This window comes from Amblyraja radiata, chromosome 30 (genome assembly GCF_010909765.2).
Source record: "Amblyraja radiata isolate CabotCenter1 chromosome 30, sAmbRad1.1.pri, whole genome shotgun sequence".
NCBI lineage: Eukaryota > Metazoa > Chordata > Chondrichthyes > Rajiformes > Rajidae > Amblyraja > Amblyraja radiata.
In genome coordinates this window covers 13,842,324-13,863,042 of record NC_045985.1, presented here as the reverse complement: position 1 = coordinate 13,863,042, position 20,719 = coordinate 13,842,324, and the positions used below count along the sequence as shown (strand labels likewise).

At 48.0% G+C, this 20,719-nt stretch overlaps 1 protein-coding gene and 1 long non-coding RNA gene across 2 annotated transcripts in view; both read left to right on the top strand.

Annotated features, from left to right (window-relative positions):
* The window catches only part of LOC116989966 (zinc-binding protein A33-like), a 37,862-nt gene extending 20,181 nt beyond the window's left edge, over positions 1–17,681 (top strand). Inside the window, exons 8-9 of the mRNA XM_033047522.1 lie at positions 15,932–15,942; positions 17,626–17,681. Of these exons, the coding sequence (XP_032903413.1) occupies positions 15,932–15,942; positions 17,626–17,681 (67 nt within the window). The remainder of the gene's footprint in view (positions 1–15,931; positions 15,943–17,625) is intronic.
* LOC116990145 lies at positions 6,083–6,856 on the top strand. The gene is made up of 3 exons (XR_004416439.1): positions 6,083–6,139; positions 6,231–6,326; positions 6,820–6,856. It is a non-coding gene; the product is annotated as an uncharacterized LOC116990145 (long non-coding RNA).
* Positions 17,682–20,719: the final 3,038 nt, after the last annotated feature.

Genomic DNA, 20,719 nt, shown 5'->3' with positions numbered 1-20,719 from the left:
GGCTCGAAGGGCCGAATGGCCTACTCCTGCACCTATTTTCTATGTTTCTATGTCTATGTTTCTATGACTTTTTTTAATACTGAAGATATGAAAGTGAATTAAGTGACAAATTAAACTTATTTTTATGCTTTATCTGATGGGATAAATTGCAGACTTGATTTTTTAAATCTCAAAAATTTGTAACATTGCTTGATGGGGGCATGCACATTGAATTCTCCCAATTTTGTTAGCCCTTGCTGTCTCCTCCTCTTCCTACCTCTCCTTCGGCCCTCTGGCTGTCTCCTCCTCCTTTTTCCTCTATTCTCCCCGCCCCCAACCAGTCTGAAGAAGGGTTTCGGCCTGAAACGTTGCCCATTTCCTTCGCTGCATAGATGCTGCTGCACCCGCTGAGTTTCTCCAGCATTTTTGTCTACCTTCGATTTTCCCGCATCTGCAGTTCCTTCTTAAACAAATAACATTCACCAAAGATCCTATAGCTCCACTATGGGATCTTTGCTGCCGCATGGAGTCAGTCGCATGCTGGTGGGACAGGCCTCGTAAACAAAGATCTTAAAGCGGAGCAAGATAGGCTACTCCTGCGAAATGCAATGGGCTGACGTGTAGTAGCTATGGAGGGGATCATGGGCATTTTCCCCGCCCATTTTAGTAACCTGAGCCTACCTGACCCGACCCGACTCGCAATGTAATCAATGTTGCGGGGCAACAGTTTGTGTGTGTGATATAGGGTTAGATTCATAATTCTGTCAGTTCATACTTCTTGTCAAGAATAAAATTTGTTCTGGTAATTGTCTTTTTTTATGTTTTTTAAATCATTTCTTTTTAAATGGCTCACAAGCAGTGTTTGAGTTGATTTTGTAGTAACCGGAACCGACCCGACTCGCAGGGTAATTGACGTTGCGGGGGAAGTTTTTGTGTGTGATATAGGGTTAGATTCATAATTCTGTTAGTTCATAATTCTGTTAATTCTTGTTAAAGAATAAAATGTTTATAAACACATACATGAAAATTATATAAATGTATATAATCATATAACACACACAATTATATTTCAGACTAGACAAGGGACATTAAATAAGAAACATTGTTCTTTGCTCGTAAACACTGCCTCGTTAACCTGCCGTCACTCATGAGCGCGCTCCAGTTAAAGCTCCATTCACAAAATCCTTTGTTCTCTCTGACATCAGCGGGGCCGCCCACTGACGCGTGATTGGCCGGTCCAGATCACTATGACCCGCCCAATGACGCGTGATTGGTGGATCCAGACCACGATAGTCCGCCCACTAACGTGTGATTGGCCGGCCGTGATCACGATGGCCCATCCGCTGACGCGTGATTGGTCGGCCCAGATCTTGATGACCCGCCCCCTTAAGCATGATTGGTCGGTCCAGATCACCATGTCCCGCCCACTGTCGCGTGATTGGCCAGACCAGGATAGCCCGCTGACCGCGTGATTGGCCGCGCCATCCCTTCTCTCCAGGGATGCCAAGTCAAGTCAAGTTTATCCGTCAGATACACACACGAGATGTGCAGTGAAATGAAAAGTGGCAAATGCTCGCGGACTTTGTGCAAAAAGACAAACAAACAAACAACCAAACAAACTATAAACACGTGTTCAAAGGGGAACTGCAGATGCTGGAATATCGAAGGTACACAAAATTGCTGGGGAAACTCAGCGGGTGCAGCAGCATCTATGGAGCGAAGGAAATAGGCGACGTTTCGGGCCGAAACCCTTCTTCAAACTATAAACACAATCATAAACACACACATATTATTTTACATATTAAATATTGGAAGGAAAAACGTTCAGTAAAGTTAGTCCCTGGTCCTTTGGGACTGCCCTGAGATACTGGAGGAGGAGCAGGAGCAGCATCTTTAGCTGGGACAGCCCTGAGATACTGGAGGAGCAGCAGCAGCATCTTTAGCTGGAACTGCCCTGAGATACTGGAGGAGGAGCAGCATCTTTGCTGAGACTGCAATGAAATACTGGAGCAGCATCTTTGGCTGGGACTGCCCACAGATACTAGAGCAGGAGCAGCAACTTTGGGACTGCCCTGAGATACTGGAGAAGCAGGAGCAGCATCTTTGGGACTGCCCTGAGATACTGGAGAAGCAGGCGCAGCATATTTGGGACTTCCCTGAGATACTGGAGGAGCAGCAGCAGCAGCATCTTTGCTCAGACTTCCCTGAGATACTGGAGCAGGAGCAGCATCAGCATCTTTGCCGGGACCAAAGATCTTATAAGATCTTTAGCTGGGACTGCCCTGAGATACTGGATCAGGAGCAGGAGCAGCATCTTTGTCAAGTCAAGTCAAGTCAAGTCAAGTTTATTCGTCACATACACATACGAGATGTGCAGTGAAATGAAAAGTGGCAATGCTCGCGGACTTTGTGCAAAAAGACAAAAAAACAAACAACCAATTGAAGTTTCCTTATTGGATCTTAACTATTTACCAATAATGTGATGTAGCACTTTCTTACTGATAAACACAATCATAAACACACACATATTCTTTTACATATTAAATATTGGAAGGAAAAAACGTTCAGTAAAGTTAGTCCCTGGTGAGATAGGAGTTTACAGTCCGAATGGCCTCTGGGAAGAAACTCCTTCTCAACCTCTCCGTTGGCTATTTCCATGCCTGTCCTGTCCCGCTGAGTTATAGACCCAGAGACAGACAAAAAAACAAACAACCGTGCAAGCTATTCATTCACACGTGGTCAGTATCTGTACATTTAATAGTGTTATTTATTCATGCGATGACTTCGACTTCTGTACATTCATCACCTATCGTTCCAGAGAGTACTCGTGGAAAAAACGTTAAAACGCGTGCAAAGGTTGTAATTTGTCTGTACACAAAAAAGCTGGAGAAACTCAGCGGATGCAGCAGCATCTATGCAGCGAAGGAAATGGGCAACATTTCAGGCCGAAACAATTCTTCAGACTGGTGGGGGAGCGGGGAGAATAAAGGAAAAGGGAGGAGGATATAGCCAGAGGCGAAACTATCGCCAAGCCTACGCTTGGTCTCAGACTCTGCACAGTAACATCACTTCAATACCAGACACTGCAATGAAGAAGGGGTCTAGTCCCGAAACGTCACCCATTCCATCTCTCCAGAGATGATGCTTGTCCCGCTGAGTTACTCCAGCTTTTTGTGTCTATCTGCAGTACCTTCTTATACGCTCGATTTTTATTTAATAATCTCATCTGTAAACTTGAATTCAATGATTCAATTATACTCTATTGTCACGTGTACCTTGTGACAGTGGAATTATTTGCTTCTGCATGCAAACCGGTAAAATACAGACCTCGCCTCCTCCATGGCCAGAGTGAGTCCCACCGCAAATTGGAGGAGCAGCACCTCATATTTCACTTGCGTAGTTTGCACCCCAGCGGTATGAACATTGACTTCTCCAATTTCAGGTAGTCCTTGCTGTCCCCCAGCTCTCTCACATCCCACTGTCTCCGCCTCCTCCTTTCTTCTTCCCGCCCCTCCCCCATCCCCATACCAGTCTGAAGAAGGGTGATAACATCACTTCAATACCAGACACAATAACATCACTTCAATACCAGGCACTGTAATGAAGAAGGGTCTCGACCCTAAACGTCACCCATTCCTTCTCTTCAGAGATGCTGCCTCACCCGCTGAGTTTCTCCAGCATTTTTGTCTACCTTCGATTTTTCCAGCATTTGCAGTTCTTTCTTAAACAATTGTTCAATGTACCTCGGATCAGTGAAATGCCTTGTTTTTGCCAGTAACCCGGTAAAATACAGACCTGACCTGGGCGGTACAGTGGGCGCCGACTAGGTTGCGAGAAGTTCATGGAACAGTCTATATTTCCCCGCAGCGGTGAACCAGGCCCCGCCGCACCAGGCAGCAGGCGCCCCCGCGCCGGGTCCCCCTTCGTTCTCGGCTGCCCCCCGCCGGGTTGCTCTCGGCTTGGAATGATTCAGGGCTATTTTCCCAGCGTGGAAAAGTCAATGATGGGACGACATGGATTTTAACACAGTACGGGGATCTTTCAAGGAGATGTGCGGGGCATGTTTTATCACACAGGGTGATGGGTGCCTGGAACGCGCTGCTGGAGTGGTGGTCGAGGCACATACGGTGGAGGCATTGCAGTCTGATGTGGGGTGAAGGAACTGTTCTGGTTCTAGATGGCCGTCAACAAAACCGACAGGTTCATTAGAGCTCCCATACCCAGCTCCTTACCCACAACCATTAGGTTCTTGAACCGACCTGCACTGCCCGCGTTTGGCCCATATCCCTCTAACCTGTCCTAGCCATGTGCCTGTCTAAATGCTTCTGAAACGTTACGATAGTGCCCGCCTCATATACCTCCTCCAGCAGCTCATTCCATACACCCACCACCCCTTGTGTGAACAAAGTTACCCCTCAGGTTCCTATTAAACCTTTCCAACCTCACCTTAAACCTATGTCCTCTGGTACTTGATGCCCCTCCTCTGGGCAAGGGGCTCTGTGCGGCTACCCGATCTGTTCCTCTCATGATTTTTTTACATCTCTTCTAAGATCATCCCTCATCATGGAAAAGCAGCCAACATAATCAAATACTTGTCCCACCCCGGTCATTCCTTCTTCTCACTGTTCTTGTCGGGCAGAAGGTACAGAATCTTGAAAGCGCGTACTACCAGTCTCAGGAACAGCCTCCTTCCCTCTGTTATCAGGCTTCTGAATGGTCCTTCCATAAGCTAGACATTGTGTGTTGAAGGGCCTGTTCCTGTGCAGTATTGATGACGACTTGTTTTCTCTGTTGAGCGGCAGTGCAAGGTTCATTTTCTGACCAGAGCGGAGCTTACTTTACTTTAGAGATACAGCATGGAAGTAGGCCCTTCGGCCCACCGAGCCCACATCGACCATCGATCTCCAATTAACACGTGGTCTCTGTTATCCCACCTTCCCGTTCACTCCCAACATACTTGGGGCAATTTACAGAGGACCAATTACCCTACAAACCCGCATGTCATTTGAATGTGGGAGAAAACCGGAGCACCCGGAGGAAACCCATGCGGTCACAGGGAGAATGTGCACGTTCCGAACATTGAACATGGTCAGGATCGAACCCGGGTCTCTGGCCCCGTGAGGCAGCTGTTCAATCTGCTGCTCCATATTACCTCAGAAATATTAACCCTTCCCTTTCCAGATACTGTACACTGCCCGACCTGCTGAATGCCGACAACGTTTTCTGTTTTTTTGTTGGCATTTTATGGTCAGACTCACGTTCCAATCACCCATTTAACTGGAAAAACTTTAGTTTCAGGGAATGAAATTTACCCGAAGCTGATTACAAATGACATCGGCTTTCTGGTCAGGGCTGTGATTGACGGGGCTGAGCTCCGCCTCCCCTCAGCCGTGCCCCGCCCCTTTCATTGATCGTTCCACAGCTCCGGGCTCCCTCGGATCCTAAACCCCGCCCACATGTTGTTGTCCAGCCTCACTGACCTCCTCTGGCAGCTTGTTCCATTTCCCCACGACCTTCTGTGTGTAAATATTGTTACTCAGGTTCCGATTAAATCTTGCACCTCTCACCACAAACCTGTGTCCTCTAGTTCTCGACTCCACTACTCCGGGTAAAAGACTGTGCATTCACCCTATCCATTCACCTCTTGATCCCATGCACTTCAGCCTCCGGCGCTCCAATTAATTGCTGCAGGGCGTCAGCAGTTTCAGCGAATGGGAATGCGTTTTGAACCAGGACGTGGAGGATTAAAATGGCTGCGAAAGAGCAGGTCGAGAGTTGGACCGAGGAGGCAGTTTGTCCCATCTGCCTGGATTTCTTCATCGATCCGGTGGCGCTGGACTGCGGGCACAACTTCTGCCGCTCCTGTATCACACAGAGTTGGGACAGGGAGGTGAGAAACTCCTGCCCGGAATGTAGAGAGGAGTTTACAGACCGCACCCTCAGGGTGAATCGGGCCTTGGCGAGACTGTCTGAGAAAGCTCGAACACTGAGCCTGAATCGGACAGAGAAGGAAAGTAAACTTCAGTGCGAGGAACATCAGGAAGAACTGAAGCTGTTTTGTGAAACTGACAAGAAGCTGATCTGTGTGATTTGTGCAGCTGGGCGGGAACACAAGTCTCACAACTTCATGCCGGTTAAAGAAGCTGTTGAAACCTACAAGGTAAAAGCAAACCGGTTTTGATCGCATCATTGTTTAAATCCATCTTTATAATCTAACACTTTTATTCTCTGATTTTCAATCACAATCCCAGGATCAGGTGAAATCTTCCATCTAGTCTCTTACAAAAAAGCAATCGGGGATCCAGCAAATGGAGCAGCAACAGAAACAGAAGATTTCTGGAGTTCTGGTGAGGCTTTTAAGTTTCGATTTCCTGATCTTGTGTAGATTTGATACCTTTGACGCGTGTAATAATAGGGCAGTGCAGTGACACAAGTAGTGCTGCTGTCTCCTAGTTCTGGTGAGCGGGTTCGATCCTGACCTCGGGTGCTGCCCGTGTGGTTCACGCCTTCTCCCTGTGACCGCGTCGGATTCCCTCCACGTCCCCAATACACGCTGGTTCAATGGTCAATCTGTGACTGTTATAATCCCTGGGAAAGTGGGTGGCGGACGGATAAATGGGAATTAATGGGCACGCGAAAAAGAATAGGCAGCAGAGAATTGTATTAGGGGTAGAGGATTGATAGGTTATAACATTACCCTCACGACATTTCAGAAGCATTTAGACAAAGAATTGAATTGGCAAAGCAAATAAAAAATGTCCAGGACAAATGTTACGGTCAAAGTCGTGAGGAAACACAATCAGTGACATTATATATTGTTCTTCACCGTTTATTTCACAGGAACAGTCACACGACTTTCGGTCCAAGATCACATCCCAGTATGCTGAACTGCACCAGATTCTCACTGAGAAAGAGCAGCGCACACTGGCAGATATCCGGGAGGAAGAGAAGAAGATTCTAAATACAATGGAGACAAATCTTGGAAAGGTTCAAGAGAATTTAAAATCTATTCAGGAGGAACTCTTAAAGTTGCAGCAACAGATGGATCAAAAAGACAGTGTGGAGTTTCTGAAGGTGAGGGGTTACACTACAGTTTGGTGAAGTGAAAGTGCACAGTCACAAAATGGTGGGCGACATTTCAGAAATAAATGCTGCATTTACCAGTAATTCGGAACTGAGTAAATGTTCCCTCTGTTCCAGCTGTTGTTGTTCAGAAACTAATTGGCCTCCCGCTGAATCTATGGGATCTCAGGACTGTCTGGCGGGAATGTAGAGAGGTGTTTATATTATGTGGAGTTTAGAACAATGACACGTGATCCTATATCTGATCCCAAGGACCACGAACGGACAGAGGGCAGTGAATATCTGGGAGTCTCCAACCAAGAGACTCTGAGAGGTTTTACATGTTGGACATATTTTAAACCAGAGGAGCATACATTAAAAAAAAAAAAATCGGGTAATTGTAATAGACGGGAATGAGGCAAAGAGGAGGAGTTCAGTCCTGGGCTAGATCAGCCATGACCACATTGTGGGATTAACATTGAAATCTAGAACGTGGTGCACACATCAGATTGATCATTTATATCCGGTTCCCATCAGCAGTGGGTGGACACCTTGGGGGAATTTGCTCTGTGTGTTTTGTGCACCCTGTTTCACCATAGAATGACATCCCATTCTACGCCATAGACAGGCCATTCGGCCCATCCTATCCAGTCAAGATTTCTGCTCCACTCATCATCCCTCCTATCCATTCTCCACACCCGGTAACAATACCCCAAATTCCAGGAGCCCTAATGTGTTTATCCCGCTTGCACTTATATTTATCTCTGCTGTTGGCTTCAGTCCCTCCAATGCAAGTGAGTTCCATGTTCTCATGACTGCATTCCTTTCGGTAATAATTGAAGACCAGTTACATTTCAGCTTTGATTCTTGGTCTCGCCTTCGATTTGAGATTTTAATTCAACCCCACTCATTTAAATCCACCGATAAACTTAAATTCCCTCTTATCATTCCTGACATCTTCTGCAGATGAAGTCCCATGACCTGCCCAGTCTTTTCATTAAGTTCCATCCTCTCAGTTATGACGTCATTCTCATGAACATTCCTTGTGCTTTCCCCCATCGTTCTACATCTCTGCGACAATATCCGCTTTCTGTCTGCATGACAGTGGCGATAAGAGTTGGGAAATGGGAATTATCAGAGGGTTGTAGAAATTTGGTGAAATTCCCGCTGTCGGGATGAGGACGGTCCATCTCAGTCAATTGAGATTTGTGTTTTATTTCTTTCAGGGGGAAGCTGGTCGCAAGCGAAGGTAGGACATTGTCTTGATGGAAACATTGTAAGTTTTTGAGGAACAACTCAAAACATTTCTAATGCTCAGTTTATAACCAGCTGTTAAATATTTCCAGGGTTCGTGATGAAGCCAAACGACTGTCGGTAGTAGATGAAGCCTTGCCGATTGAAAAGTTTCATTGCCCTGCTTCGTTCTACACGGCATTCAAAAAAATATCTGATAACCTCAGGTCCTACCCTGCACTAGTTTGGTGAAGTGAAAGTGTGCAGTCACAAAATGGTAGGTGACATTTCAGAAATAAATGTTGCATTTACCAGTAATTCAGAACTGAGTAAATCTTCCCTCTGTTCCAGCTGTTGTTGTTCAGAAACTAATTGGCCTCCCGCTGAATCTATGGGATCTCAGGACTGTCTGGCTGGAATGTACAGAGGTGTTTGTATTATGTGGAGTTTAGAACAATGACAGGTGATCCTATATCTGATCCCAAGGACCACGAATGGACAGAGGGCAGTGAATATCTGGGATTCTCCAACCAAGAGACTCTGAAAGGTTTTACATGTTGGACATATTTTAAACCAGAGGAAGATACATTTAAAAAAAATCGAGGAATTGTAATCGATGGGAATGGGGCTAAGAGGAGGAGTTCAGTCCTGGGCTAGATCAGCCATGACCACATTGTGTGGATTAACATTGAAATCTAGAACGTGGCGCACACATCAGATTGATCATCTATATCCGGTTCCCATCAGCAGTGGGTGGTCACCTTGGGGGAATTTGCTCTGTTTGTTTGGCCACTTTGTTTCACCATAGAATAAAATCATAGACAGGCCATTTGGCCCATCCTATCCAGTCAAGATTTCTATTCCACTCATCATCCCTCCCATCTACTCTCCACACCCGGTAACAATAACCCAAATTCCAGGAGCCCTAATGTGTTTATCCCGCTTGCATTTAAATTTATCTCTGCTGTTGGCTTCAGTCCCTCCAGTGCAAGTGAGGTCCATGTTCTCATGACTGCATTCCTTTCGGTAATAATTGAAGACCAGTTACATTTCAGCTTTGATTATTGGTCTCCTTTTCGATTTGAGATATTATTTCATCCCCACCTATTTAAATCCACCAATAATATTAAATTCCCTTTCATCAATCCTGACATCCTCTCCAGATGAAATCCCACGACCTGCCCAGTCTTTTCATTAAGTTCCATCCTCTCAGTTATGACGTCATTCTCATGAACGTTCCTTGTGCTTTCCCCCATCATTCTACATCTCTGCGACAATATCCGCTTTCTGTCTGCATGACAGTGGCGATAAGAGTTGGGAAATGGGAATTTTCAGAGGGTTGTAGAAAATTGGTGAAATTCCCGCTGTCGGGATGAGGACGGTTCATCTCAATCAATTGAGATTTGTGTTTTATTTTTTTCAGGAGAAAGCTGGTCGCAAGCTAAGGTAGGACATTGTCTTGATGGAAACATTGTAAGTGTTTTGTGGAACAACTCAAAACATTTCTACTGCTTAGTTTATAACCAACTGTTCAATATTTCCAGGGTTTGTGATGAAGCCAAACCAGTGGTGGATAAAGTCTTACCGATTGAAAAGTTTCATTGCCCTGTTTCGTTCAACACGACACTCAAAGAAACATCTGATGACTTCAAGCGAGGTAAAGCTTGTACCTTTTCCATTATTCTTGTTTCTGGCATCTAAGCCGTACACCTGACACCTTATCATTTCCCAGCCTCGCACAGCCAAGTTTTACCTTCTCCCCAAAATCCATAAACACAACTGCCCTGGCAGACCCATTGTTTCTGCCTCCTCCTGTCCCACTGAAATGATTTCCACGTACCTCGAATCCATCCTATCCCCCCCCCCGGTCCGATCTGTACCGACCTATGTCCGAGAGACAACCATGCCATTTGTCACTTTAATGACTTCCACATTCCGAGCCCCCACCCCATCATCTTTACAATGGTCGTTCAGTCACTCTACACCTCCATCTCCATCCAGGAAGGACTTAAAGCCCTCTCCGTTTCTTCCTCGACCGCAGAACCATCCAATTTCCCTCTACTAACACTACTCCGCCCACCGGAGCTGGTTCTCACTCTTAATAACTTCTCCTTGGAATCCTCCAAGGCCCTATCCCCGAACTCTATCTCTATTACACTGATGACTGCATCGGTGCTACCTCCTGCACCCATGCAGAACTCATGGACTTCACCAATTTCCATCCTGCAATCAAATTTACTTGGACCATCTGCGACAGCTCCCTCCCCTTTCTTGATCTCACAGTCTCCATCACAGGAAATAGACTATCGATAGACGTCTATTACAAATGGGGGTTCCCCTCTCCCATCATAGATGAGGCCCACACTTGTGTCTCCTCAGTATCCTGCAGCTCTGCCCTTGCTCCCCCTCCCCCTAGTCACAACATAGACAGAGTCCCCCTTGTCCTTACCTTTCACCCGATCAGCCGCCGCATACAACTAATCCTCCAAAACTTCCGCCACCTCCAATGGGATCCCACCACTAGCCACATCTTCCCATCGCCATCCCTTTCTACCTTCCACAGAGACTGCTCCCTCCACAACTCCTTGGTTAACTCATCCCTTCCCACCTAAACCACCCTCTCCCCATGTACGTTCCCATGTAACCGCAGAAGATGCAACACCGGTCGCTATAACTCCTCCCTTGATTGTCCAGGAACCCCAACAGTCCTTTCAGGTTAGGCAGAGGTTCACTTGCACCTCCTCCAACCTCATCTACTGTATCCATTGTTCAAGATGTGGACTCTTATACATTGATGAAACCAAACGCAGACTGGGCGAACGTTTCGCTGAACACCTTTGCTCCGTCTGCCTGAAACTCCCTGATCTCTTGGTTGCTGAACACTTTAATTCCCCTTCCCATTCCCACACAGACCTTTCTGTCCTAGCTCTCCTCCATTGTCAGAGTGAGGTTAAACACAAATTGGAGGAACAGCATCTCATATTTGGCTTGGGCAGCTTACAGCCCAGTGGTATGAAATGGTGATTTCTCTAACTTCAGGTAGCCCCGGCATTCCCTCTCTCTCTCTCTATCCCACCCCCACCCAAGTCGCACTAGTTTCTCATTTTCACCAAACAAACAACTAACAATGGCCTGTCTCCTATATCATCGTTATTTTTTACATATCTTCCATTCATTGTTCTTTAACTCTTTACATCATCGCCTATATCTCTTGTTTCCCTTATCCATAACCAGCCTGAAGAAGGGTCTCAAATTGAAACTGTAAAGGAGTGATTGCTGACACACTGTAACCTTTACTGGTAGTTTATTATAGCACATGGCACACACGTCCCAGCACTGACTGCATCCAGCCTTCAGGCGTACTGGGACCTAGTGGGAGGAACAAAGGGAGGATACTACAGTTATACTAATATGATGGGGCGTGGTTAGTGGTGATGAGGTAGCTACATTATAGGTTGCATGCTTAACCATCTACATCCTTCCCCTTACAATTCAAACAAGTTACTACAGTAGCAGGTTTATTATACAGTACCTGCAAAGCTAAGCATATTCTCCGTAGCGAGCCGGAGGTTTTACAATCCGACCCGAGCGAGTGCGCACAGCACCTTCACCCTCCCCGCCCGAAAGAATAGGAGGAGGGACAGGAACAGAAACAGGAGGAGGAGAGAAGATGGGTGGGGAACCCAGCTTGAAGGGGGAATGGAGAGACACAGGAGAGCCAGGTGAGAATGAAGGGGTAGAACGAGATGAAGTTGGAGAGAGAGAAGATTTTGCAGGGGACAACAGAGCCTGGGGAGCAAAACCCGGTGGAGCAGGGGGGGCTATCCGAGGCAAGAGGACCGACCGTGGCATGCAGGGAGCAGATGGAACGTTAGTGGAGGAAGGCTCGACACGCGATGGAGGGGTATACGGAACCGCAGGAGATGGTTTGGGCTCGTTAACCGCCAACAGGTGCTAGCGGCTGCGTCGGTATACAGTCCCTTCGAAATCCACGAGGTAGGACCGTGGCGCGCTGTCAAACCCGACGACGGTGGCAAGTCGGGAATAGCCGGTGGGCGTCTGTAAACGGACGACCTGTCCAGGCATCAGTGGAGAAAGAGGGCGGCAGGATTTATCATGCGATCATCGCTGGATCTCGTGCTTCTGGGCAATACGTTTCTTGACATCAGCAGGCTGCAGGACTTTAGGCATCAGGGACTGCTGGGCAATAGGCATCGGAGGGCGGACGACTCGGGACATGAGTCGCTGGGCAGGGGATCCCATGGTAATGTCTCTGGAAATGTTGCGAAGGTTCAGGAGACCCTGATAGAAATCCCCGTTCGAGAGGCGGGTTTGTTCAAGCAGGTGCTTAGCGCTGCGGACCGCCCGTTCAGCCAGACCATTGCTTTGCGGGTACTCCGGGCTGCTAGTGAAATGATTAAAGTTCCACTTTGTGGCAAATGCTCGAAACTCGGCGCTGGTGAACTGGCGACCGTTGTCTGTCTGCAGCCGGACAGGGGAACCAAACGTGGCAAAGTGGCGGCGAAGCTTGCTGATCACCATCTCGGAGGTGATGGCAGGGAGGAGGTCCACCTCGAACCAATTCGAGTAAGAGTCTACTAGCACAAGGTATTGCTTCCCACGCCAGTCGAAAATGTCGGCAGCCAGAGAAGACCAGGGCATGTCAGGTGCAGGCTGCTGCAAAAGTGGCTGTCTTTGATGATGCGGGGCAAGCGAGTGACAGTCAGGACAGGAATCCACCCTGGCCTGGATGTATTTAGCCATGGCCGGCCAGTAGTACTGTTCCTGGGCATGTGAGATGGTGGCATCTGCCCCGGGATGACCCATGTGGGCGGCATCAAAATACAAGCCACGCAGCGATTCCGGGATGACAACTTTGTGTCCTTTGATAATAATACCGTCCCGGAGGACTAACTCATCGCGGACCAAAAAATAGGGGTGGACGCTGGCAGGCAACGAATTCCGCTTGGTGGGCCACCCGCGCTTGATGACAGCAGCAAGCTGCTGCAGGTCGGGGTCGTTTGCGGTATGTTCAACCAAGCACTGCAGCTGGTGAGAAGGGACGAAGTTGACGTTCAGTACCTGTAAGTCCGACTGCTCGAAGGGGTGCTGGTCGCAGGAGGTCCAGGGCACCCGGGACAGTGCATCAGCCACATGCATCTCGGTGCCCCTCTTATATACGATTTTAAAGTCGAAGCGCTGTAGCTGCAGCATCATCCGCTGTAGCCTGGCAGGAGCGCAGTGTATTGGTTTGTTAAGTATCGTTACCAGTGGCTGGTGATCCGTCTCAACGGTGAACCTGGTGCCAAATAAGAAGTCCTTAAACTTCGAACACGCGAAAACCACCGCCAGCAGCTCCTTCTCTATCTGGGCATAGCGCTGCTCTGTGTCCGTCATGGTCCTGGAGGCATAGGAGATGGGCAGCAGTGAGTCACCAGCGTGGGTTGCAGGCAGGCAGCACCCAGTCCAAATCGAGAGGCGTCGCAAGTGACCACGATCGGATGCAGCAGATCAAAAAACTTCAGTGTAGGTGTGCTGACCAGCCTCGTCTTTAGCAGATCAAATGCCTGCTGGTGGTGCGGAAACCATGCCCAGGCAATGTCCTTCTTTGTGAGCTGTCTCAGGGGTGCGCTCAACTCGCTGAGGTCGGGGATAAACTTCCCCAGGTAGTTCACCATACCCAGGAAGCGCTGCAGACTGACAGCGTCTGTCGGGGCAGGCAGCTCAGAGATAGCGCTGGTCTTTTGCGGGTCTGGCTTCAACCCTTGGGCCGTGAAAATGTGGCCGACATATGTGACTTCAGGCACCCGGAACTTGCACTTTGACCGATTGAGCTTCAAATTTATCTGCCGAGCACGGTCCAAAATCCGCCGGAGGTTGTGGTCATTTTCGGCCACATCCCTCCCATAGACCAGAATGTCATCCACAATAATCGCGCAGGGCAGACCTGCAAATAATTGTTCCATAGAACGCTGAAATACCTCGCTGGCAGAGTTGATGCCGAACGGCATCCGTAAAAACTTAAACCTGCCGAAGGGCGTGCTGAACGTGGTCAGGTCCGTGGAGCGTTTGTCCAGTGGTATCTGCCAAAACGAACTCCTTGCATCGAGGACGGAGAACACAGTAGCTTGTCCCACCTGGGCGGCAACATCTTCGACAGTCCTCATGGGGTAGTGGGGCCGTTTAATCGCCATATTCAAGTCCTTAGGGTTAATGCATACCCGTATCTCATTTTTTCCTTTCTTCAACGTGGTGACCATGGTGGAGACCCATACGGTTGGATCGCTGACAGCCTCCAGCACTCCCATGTTGACCATGTCCTTAAGCATATTCTCCACCTTGCCCTTCATGGCAAAAGACACTCTGTGGGGTGGACGGATCACGGGCTCCACAGATGGGTCTGTCGCGATTTTGTACACCACCGGCAGCTTCCCCAGCTTGTCGTCAAACAGGTCTGGGTACTCACATAGTGGATCCATCACAGGTTGCACCTCGTGGACCGTATGGTTAAACGACACCAGCCCAAGATCCTGGCAGGCCCGGTTGCTAAGCAACGTCACACAGTCACTGTCCAGAATGAAGAAAGACAGGTCCTGGGAAGATTCCTGCAGCACGCAGTGGAAAGTCGCCCTCCCCACAGGTGTTAGTTCCTCTCCCCCATAGGCACGCAAAACAGAGCGGTCGGCAATCAGCAGCTCATTATTCCTTATCTGGTGGAACAGCTTTGTTGGCATTACGTTCACTTTCGCCCCCGTGTCAAGTTTAGCAGAGAAGGACTTATTGTTTACAGTTATGTTCACAGAAGGATCGGGGAGGCGAGATCGGCTGTGGAGGAGAGTGTAAATACTTACATCTCCCGTGGAAAAGCTGAGCTCAGAGTCGGGGGCAGCGTCAACAGAGGGCTGAGAGTCCATCCCGCTATCAACTTGCAGAAGGTTGTTTAGGAGTTGTCTGGGAGCTGAGGGTACTTTCCCACGGGATCGGCAGGCAGCTGCAAAATGGTTTCTTCTCCCGCAGAAATTGCAGGTCTTCCCAAGGGCTGGGCACTGTGATTCTGAGGAGTGCACGTAGCTGCAGTTAGGACACTTGTTAGATCTTGGGTCCCGGGGTGTACGAACGGGCCGCGGTGGAGGGCGAAAGTTCTCCTTCATCCGTCGTTGTCCAGCAACACCAGTTAAATTTATGGCTCGGTTGTCAGACCCCCTCTGTCCATGAGGAGGGTTGACCACTTCGGCAATGCGGCACGCATGCATTGCCTGAGTCAGGGTTAGGTCAGGCCGTTGCAGCAGGTCGGCACGCAGCTTCTGATTGATCATACCGGTAACGAGAATGTCTCTGGTGAGCTGGTCACGCATGGTTTCGAATCGGCACCGCTGAGCAAGGTGCCGCAGGTCGGCAATGAAGCATTCAACAGGTTCATCCGGCTGTTGCTTGCGTGAGAAGAACCTGGCCCGCTCCAGTATACGGTTGGAGGGCAGGTCGCATATCTCCGCGAATTTGCGCAAAAGACATACCGGGTCGTCGGCCGATTCAGCTGGCTCGACCGGTTGGCCGTTGTCATCCAGGACCGCTGGTTCGTAGACAAAGGCTTGAGCTCTCTTCATTGCGTCGGGACCGGCCAGGTTGAGCAAGAGGGATGCTTTGACCACGGCTGGGTCGTTCCGGTGTGCAATATTGACGTAGTGAGTGTAGTCCATCACAAAAGTCGACCATCGTTCCGCAATGTCAGCGTCGAAGACAAGGGGAGATGGCTTTCGGCATGAGGATGCCATATCAAGGGAAACCCAAAACGGCACTAACGGGGACAAAATAAATGAAAACCGGTAAACGGGAAACGCGAGTTTTAAACTTCTGACGCCATGTAAAGGAGTGATTGCTGACACACTGTAACCTTTACTGGTAGTTTATTATAGCACATGGCACACACGTCCCAGCACTGACTGCATCCAGCCTTCAGGCGTACTGGGACCTAGTGGGAGGAACAAAGGGAGGATACTACAGTTATACTAATATGATGGGGCGTGGTTAGTGGTGATGAGGTAGCTACATTATAGGTTGCATGCTTAACCATCTACAGAAACGTTACCCATTCCTTCTCTCCAGAGATGCTGACTGTCCTGCTGAGTTCCTCCAGCTCTTTGAGTCTATCTTGAGTTTAAACCAGCATCTGCAGTTCATTTCTATACATCTTTAAGCAATACCTAGATGCAAAGATTAATTCTATTGTGGACTGAAGGGAAATTGGAGATTTGATCTACCACTAAACTCATCAGCTGGGAAGCATCATGAAGTCAGAGGTTTAGACTCTCCTGCCTTGGGCAAAATACTGTGGCTATTCACCTGATCTGTGCACATTATATAAATCTTATACACGTCTATAAAAGCACCCGATGAAATGATTGTAAATCCTTTTGCACCCTCTCTAATTTTCTAACAACCTTATTTTATCAAATGCTGTAATTAATATCCTGACCTATGAAAGCATGAGTGACAAACACATTCTTCACCACCCTGCCTGTCCCTGTTGCATCTTTCATGGCACTGTGTACCTGCAGCCCGCGATCTCTCAGTTCTATAAAGTTCCCCGTTTACTGTGTATGTCCTGCCCTGGTTTGTCTCAGCAAAGTGCATCACCTCACCTCCACATGAATAAATCCCACCTGCCGTTCCTGAGCCCATTGGCCCAGTTCACAGGGATCCCATTTACTCTCAGATAACCTTCTTCACTCTCCACAATGTCACCAATTTTAGTTCCATCTGCATGTACTGTGTACTCGAGAGTTCGGGTGTATTGGAGGAGATCTCAGTGAAACACAAAGTTCCTACAGGGTTCAGTGGACTGGATGCAGGGAGGATGTTTCCACTGTCTGGGGGGTCTGGAGAATGGGAACCCTCTCAGAATGTGGGCTGCACCATGTAGGACAGAGATAAGGAGACATTACTGCACGCAGAGACTGGGATACATTTGGAATTCCCTGCACTGGTAGCTGTGGAGACCCAGTCATTCAGTGCTCTTGGAGCTGAGAGCCATGGTTGTACATTACAGAATCAGGCCCTTTGGCCCATCACGTCCATGTCCACCTTTTCCCCAGCTGTACTAATTGATTTTCCCCACATTACATCGCTATTCTTCTGCACCTCACATATAGTACCTCAAAGATAGTGATTATATCTCACTCCACCACCTCCTCTGTAGCATGTTCCAGATATCACCCACTCTCAGTGTAAAGAAAACTTCCAACTCAGATCCACTTTAAAATTCCTTGCTCTGAAGATAAACCTGCACTCTCTTGATCTGATATCCCTGCATGCGAATACAATTTTGATAATCTACCCGATATCCTGCTGCAGATTTTGACAACCTTCCCCGCTATCCACAATTTTTGAGTCCTCCACAGACTTACTAATCACACCTCATGCATTCACATCCAAGCCATGAACATATCACATAAACAGCAAAGGTTGCAGCACCGATCTCTGCTGCATTCCACCAGTCACAGACCTCCAAGCAGAAAACTCATCCTTCTACCTCCAACCACCAAGCCAATTGTGGATCCATTTCACCAGCTCGCCTTGGATCCCACCTGCCTTCACTTTCTGGACCAGCCTTACATGCGCAACATTGTCAAGTCCCTCAGTGAAGTTCATATATTGGTTCACAATGAGATCAGTGTGTTCTTGGTTGTACACACCCATCAAATCCACCCGTGAATCCCCTTTCAGCGACCCTACAACCACAAGTCTCCACCCATTCTGTCTGACACCTGATCATTCAACCTCTGCTTCCTTCCATGGTCCAAGCCACCCCTCCCTCTCTCTCACCCTCCATTGAAAGAAACAGGGGCAGGTCATCTGGCCCCTCATGTCGTCCCTCATTCATTATGATCATGGTGGCTCCACCCCACACCTCTACCTCCTCTTTAACAACATCAAATTACCACTCACCTCAATATCTTCTTCCTCCGATCTGTCTCCATATCTGAATAGCCGGCTACATTCCTCCATCCCCACCGCAATCTCGCAATCCTCCTCAGTCTTCGCTATTTACAGCGCAAAAATTGACAATTTCAGCGGGTTTTAACGGGCCGCTACGCTGGAAACAATGGTAAGTGCCTACCTGCAGTTCATCGCGTGTAATCCATTTGGAGTAGCGTAGCAACAGTACGGGTCATGGGTCGTGACCCGACTGCCATGAAACCTCCCTATAGCGGCCCTGTGTCCCAAAGATCCTATAGCGGCCCTGTGTCCCAAAGATCCTATAAGATCTTTGCTGTGTCATGGGCATCCTCCATGGCCAGAGCGAGCAACATCGGAAATTGGAGGAACAGCACCTCATATTCCGCTTGGGGAGTCTGCATCCTGGTGGTATAAACATTGAATTCTCACAATATTGTTAACCCTTGCTGTCTCCTCCCTTTCCTATCTCCTCCTCCTCCTTTTTCCTTTCTTCTCCCCGCCCCCCATCAGTCTGAAGAAGGGTTCCCGCCTGAAACGTTGCCTATTTCCTTCGCTGCATAGATGCTGCTGCACCCGCTGAGTTTCTCCAGGATTTTTGTCCACCTTCGATTTTCCAGCATCTGCAGTTCCTTCTTAAACAAGTTACATTCACTGCCCGGGACGGCAGCGAGCGCAGTGGACACTCGCGGTACTGCAGGGGTTCTGCAACTACACGTGGAGTGAAAACATTTTAAACCAGAAAGCAAAGAAAGTGCGGGAGTTAATAAAATGGCTGCGAAACGCCCGGCCGGGAGTTGGACCGAGGAGGTAGTTTGTCCCATCTGCAAAGATTTCTTCACTGATCCGGTGGCGCTGGACTGCGGACACAACTTCTGCCGCTCCTGCATCACACAGAGTTGGGACAGGGAGGGGAGAAACTCCTGCCCGGAATGTAGAGAGGAATCTGCAAACCGCACCCTCAGGGTGAATCGGGCCTTGGTTAGACTGTCTGAGAAAGCTCGAACACTGAGCCTGAATCTCAAAGCGAAGAAAAGCAAACTTCAGTGCGAGAAACATCAGGAAGAACTGAAGCTGTTTTGTAAAACTGACAAGAAACTGATCTGTTTGATTTGTGCAACTGGGCAGCAGCACAGGTCTCACAGCTTAATGCTGATAGAAGAAGCAATTGAATTCTATTCTGTTATAATCCCTGGGAAAATGGGTGGTGGACGGATAAATGGGAATTAATGGGCACGTGAAAAAGAATAGGCAGCAGAGAATTGTATTAGGGGTAGAGGATTGATGGGTTATAACATTACCCTCACGACATTTCAGAAGCATTTAGACAAAGAATTGAATTGGCAAAGCAAATAAAATATGTCCAGGACAAATGTTACGGTCAAAGTCGTGAGGAAACTCAACCAGTGACATTATATATTGATCTTCACCTTTTATTTCACAGGAAAAGTCACACGACCTTCAGTCCAAGATCACATCCCAGTATGCTGAACTGCACCAGATTCTCACTGAGAAAGAGCAGCGCACACTGGCAGATGGGAGGAAGAGAAGAAGATTCTAAATACAATGGAGACAAATCTTGGAAAGATTCAAGAGAATTTAAAATCTATTCAGGAGGAACTCTTAAAGTTACAGCAACAGATGGATCAAAACGACAGTGTGGAGTTTCTGAAGGTGAGGGGTTACACTACAGTTTGGTGAAGTGAAAGTGCACAGTCACAAAATGGTGGGTGACATTTCAGAAATAAATGCTGCATTTACCAGTAATTCGGAACTGAGTAAATGATCCCTCTGTTCCAACTGTTGTTGTTCAGAAACTAATTGGCCTCCCGCTGAATCTATGGGATCTCGGGACTGTCTGGCGGGAATGTAGAGAGGTGTTTATATTATGTGGAGTTTAGAACAATGACACGTGATCCTATATCTGATCCCAAGGACCACGAATGGACAGAGGGCAGTGAATATCTGGGAGTCTCCAACCAAGAGACTCTGAGAGGTTTTACATGTTAGACATATTTTAAACCAGAGGAGGATACATTAAAAAAAAAAATCGGGTAATTGTAATAGACGGGAATGAGGCAAAGAGGAGGAGTTCAGTCCTGGGCTAGATCAGCCATGACCACATTGTGGGATTAACATTGAAATCTAGAACGTGGCGCACACATCAGATTGATCATCTATATCCGGTTCCCATCAGCAGTGGGTGGTCACCTTGGGGGAATTTGCTCTGTGTGTTTTGTGCACCTTGTTTCACCATAGAATGACATCTCATTCTACACCATAGAGAGACCATTCGGCCCATCCTATCCAGCCAAGATTTCTGCTCCACTCATCATCCATCCTATCCATTTTCCACACCCGGTAACAATACCCCAAATTCCAGGAGCCCTAATGTGTTTATCCCGCTTGCACTTATATTTATCTCTGCTGTTGGCTTCAGTCCCTCCAATACAAGTGAGTTCCATGTTCTCATGACTGCATTCCTTTCGGT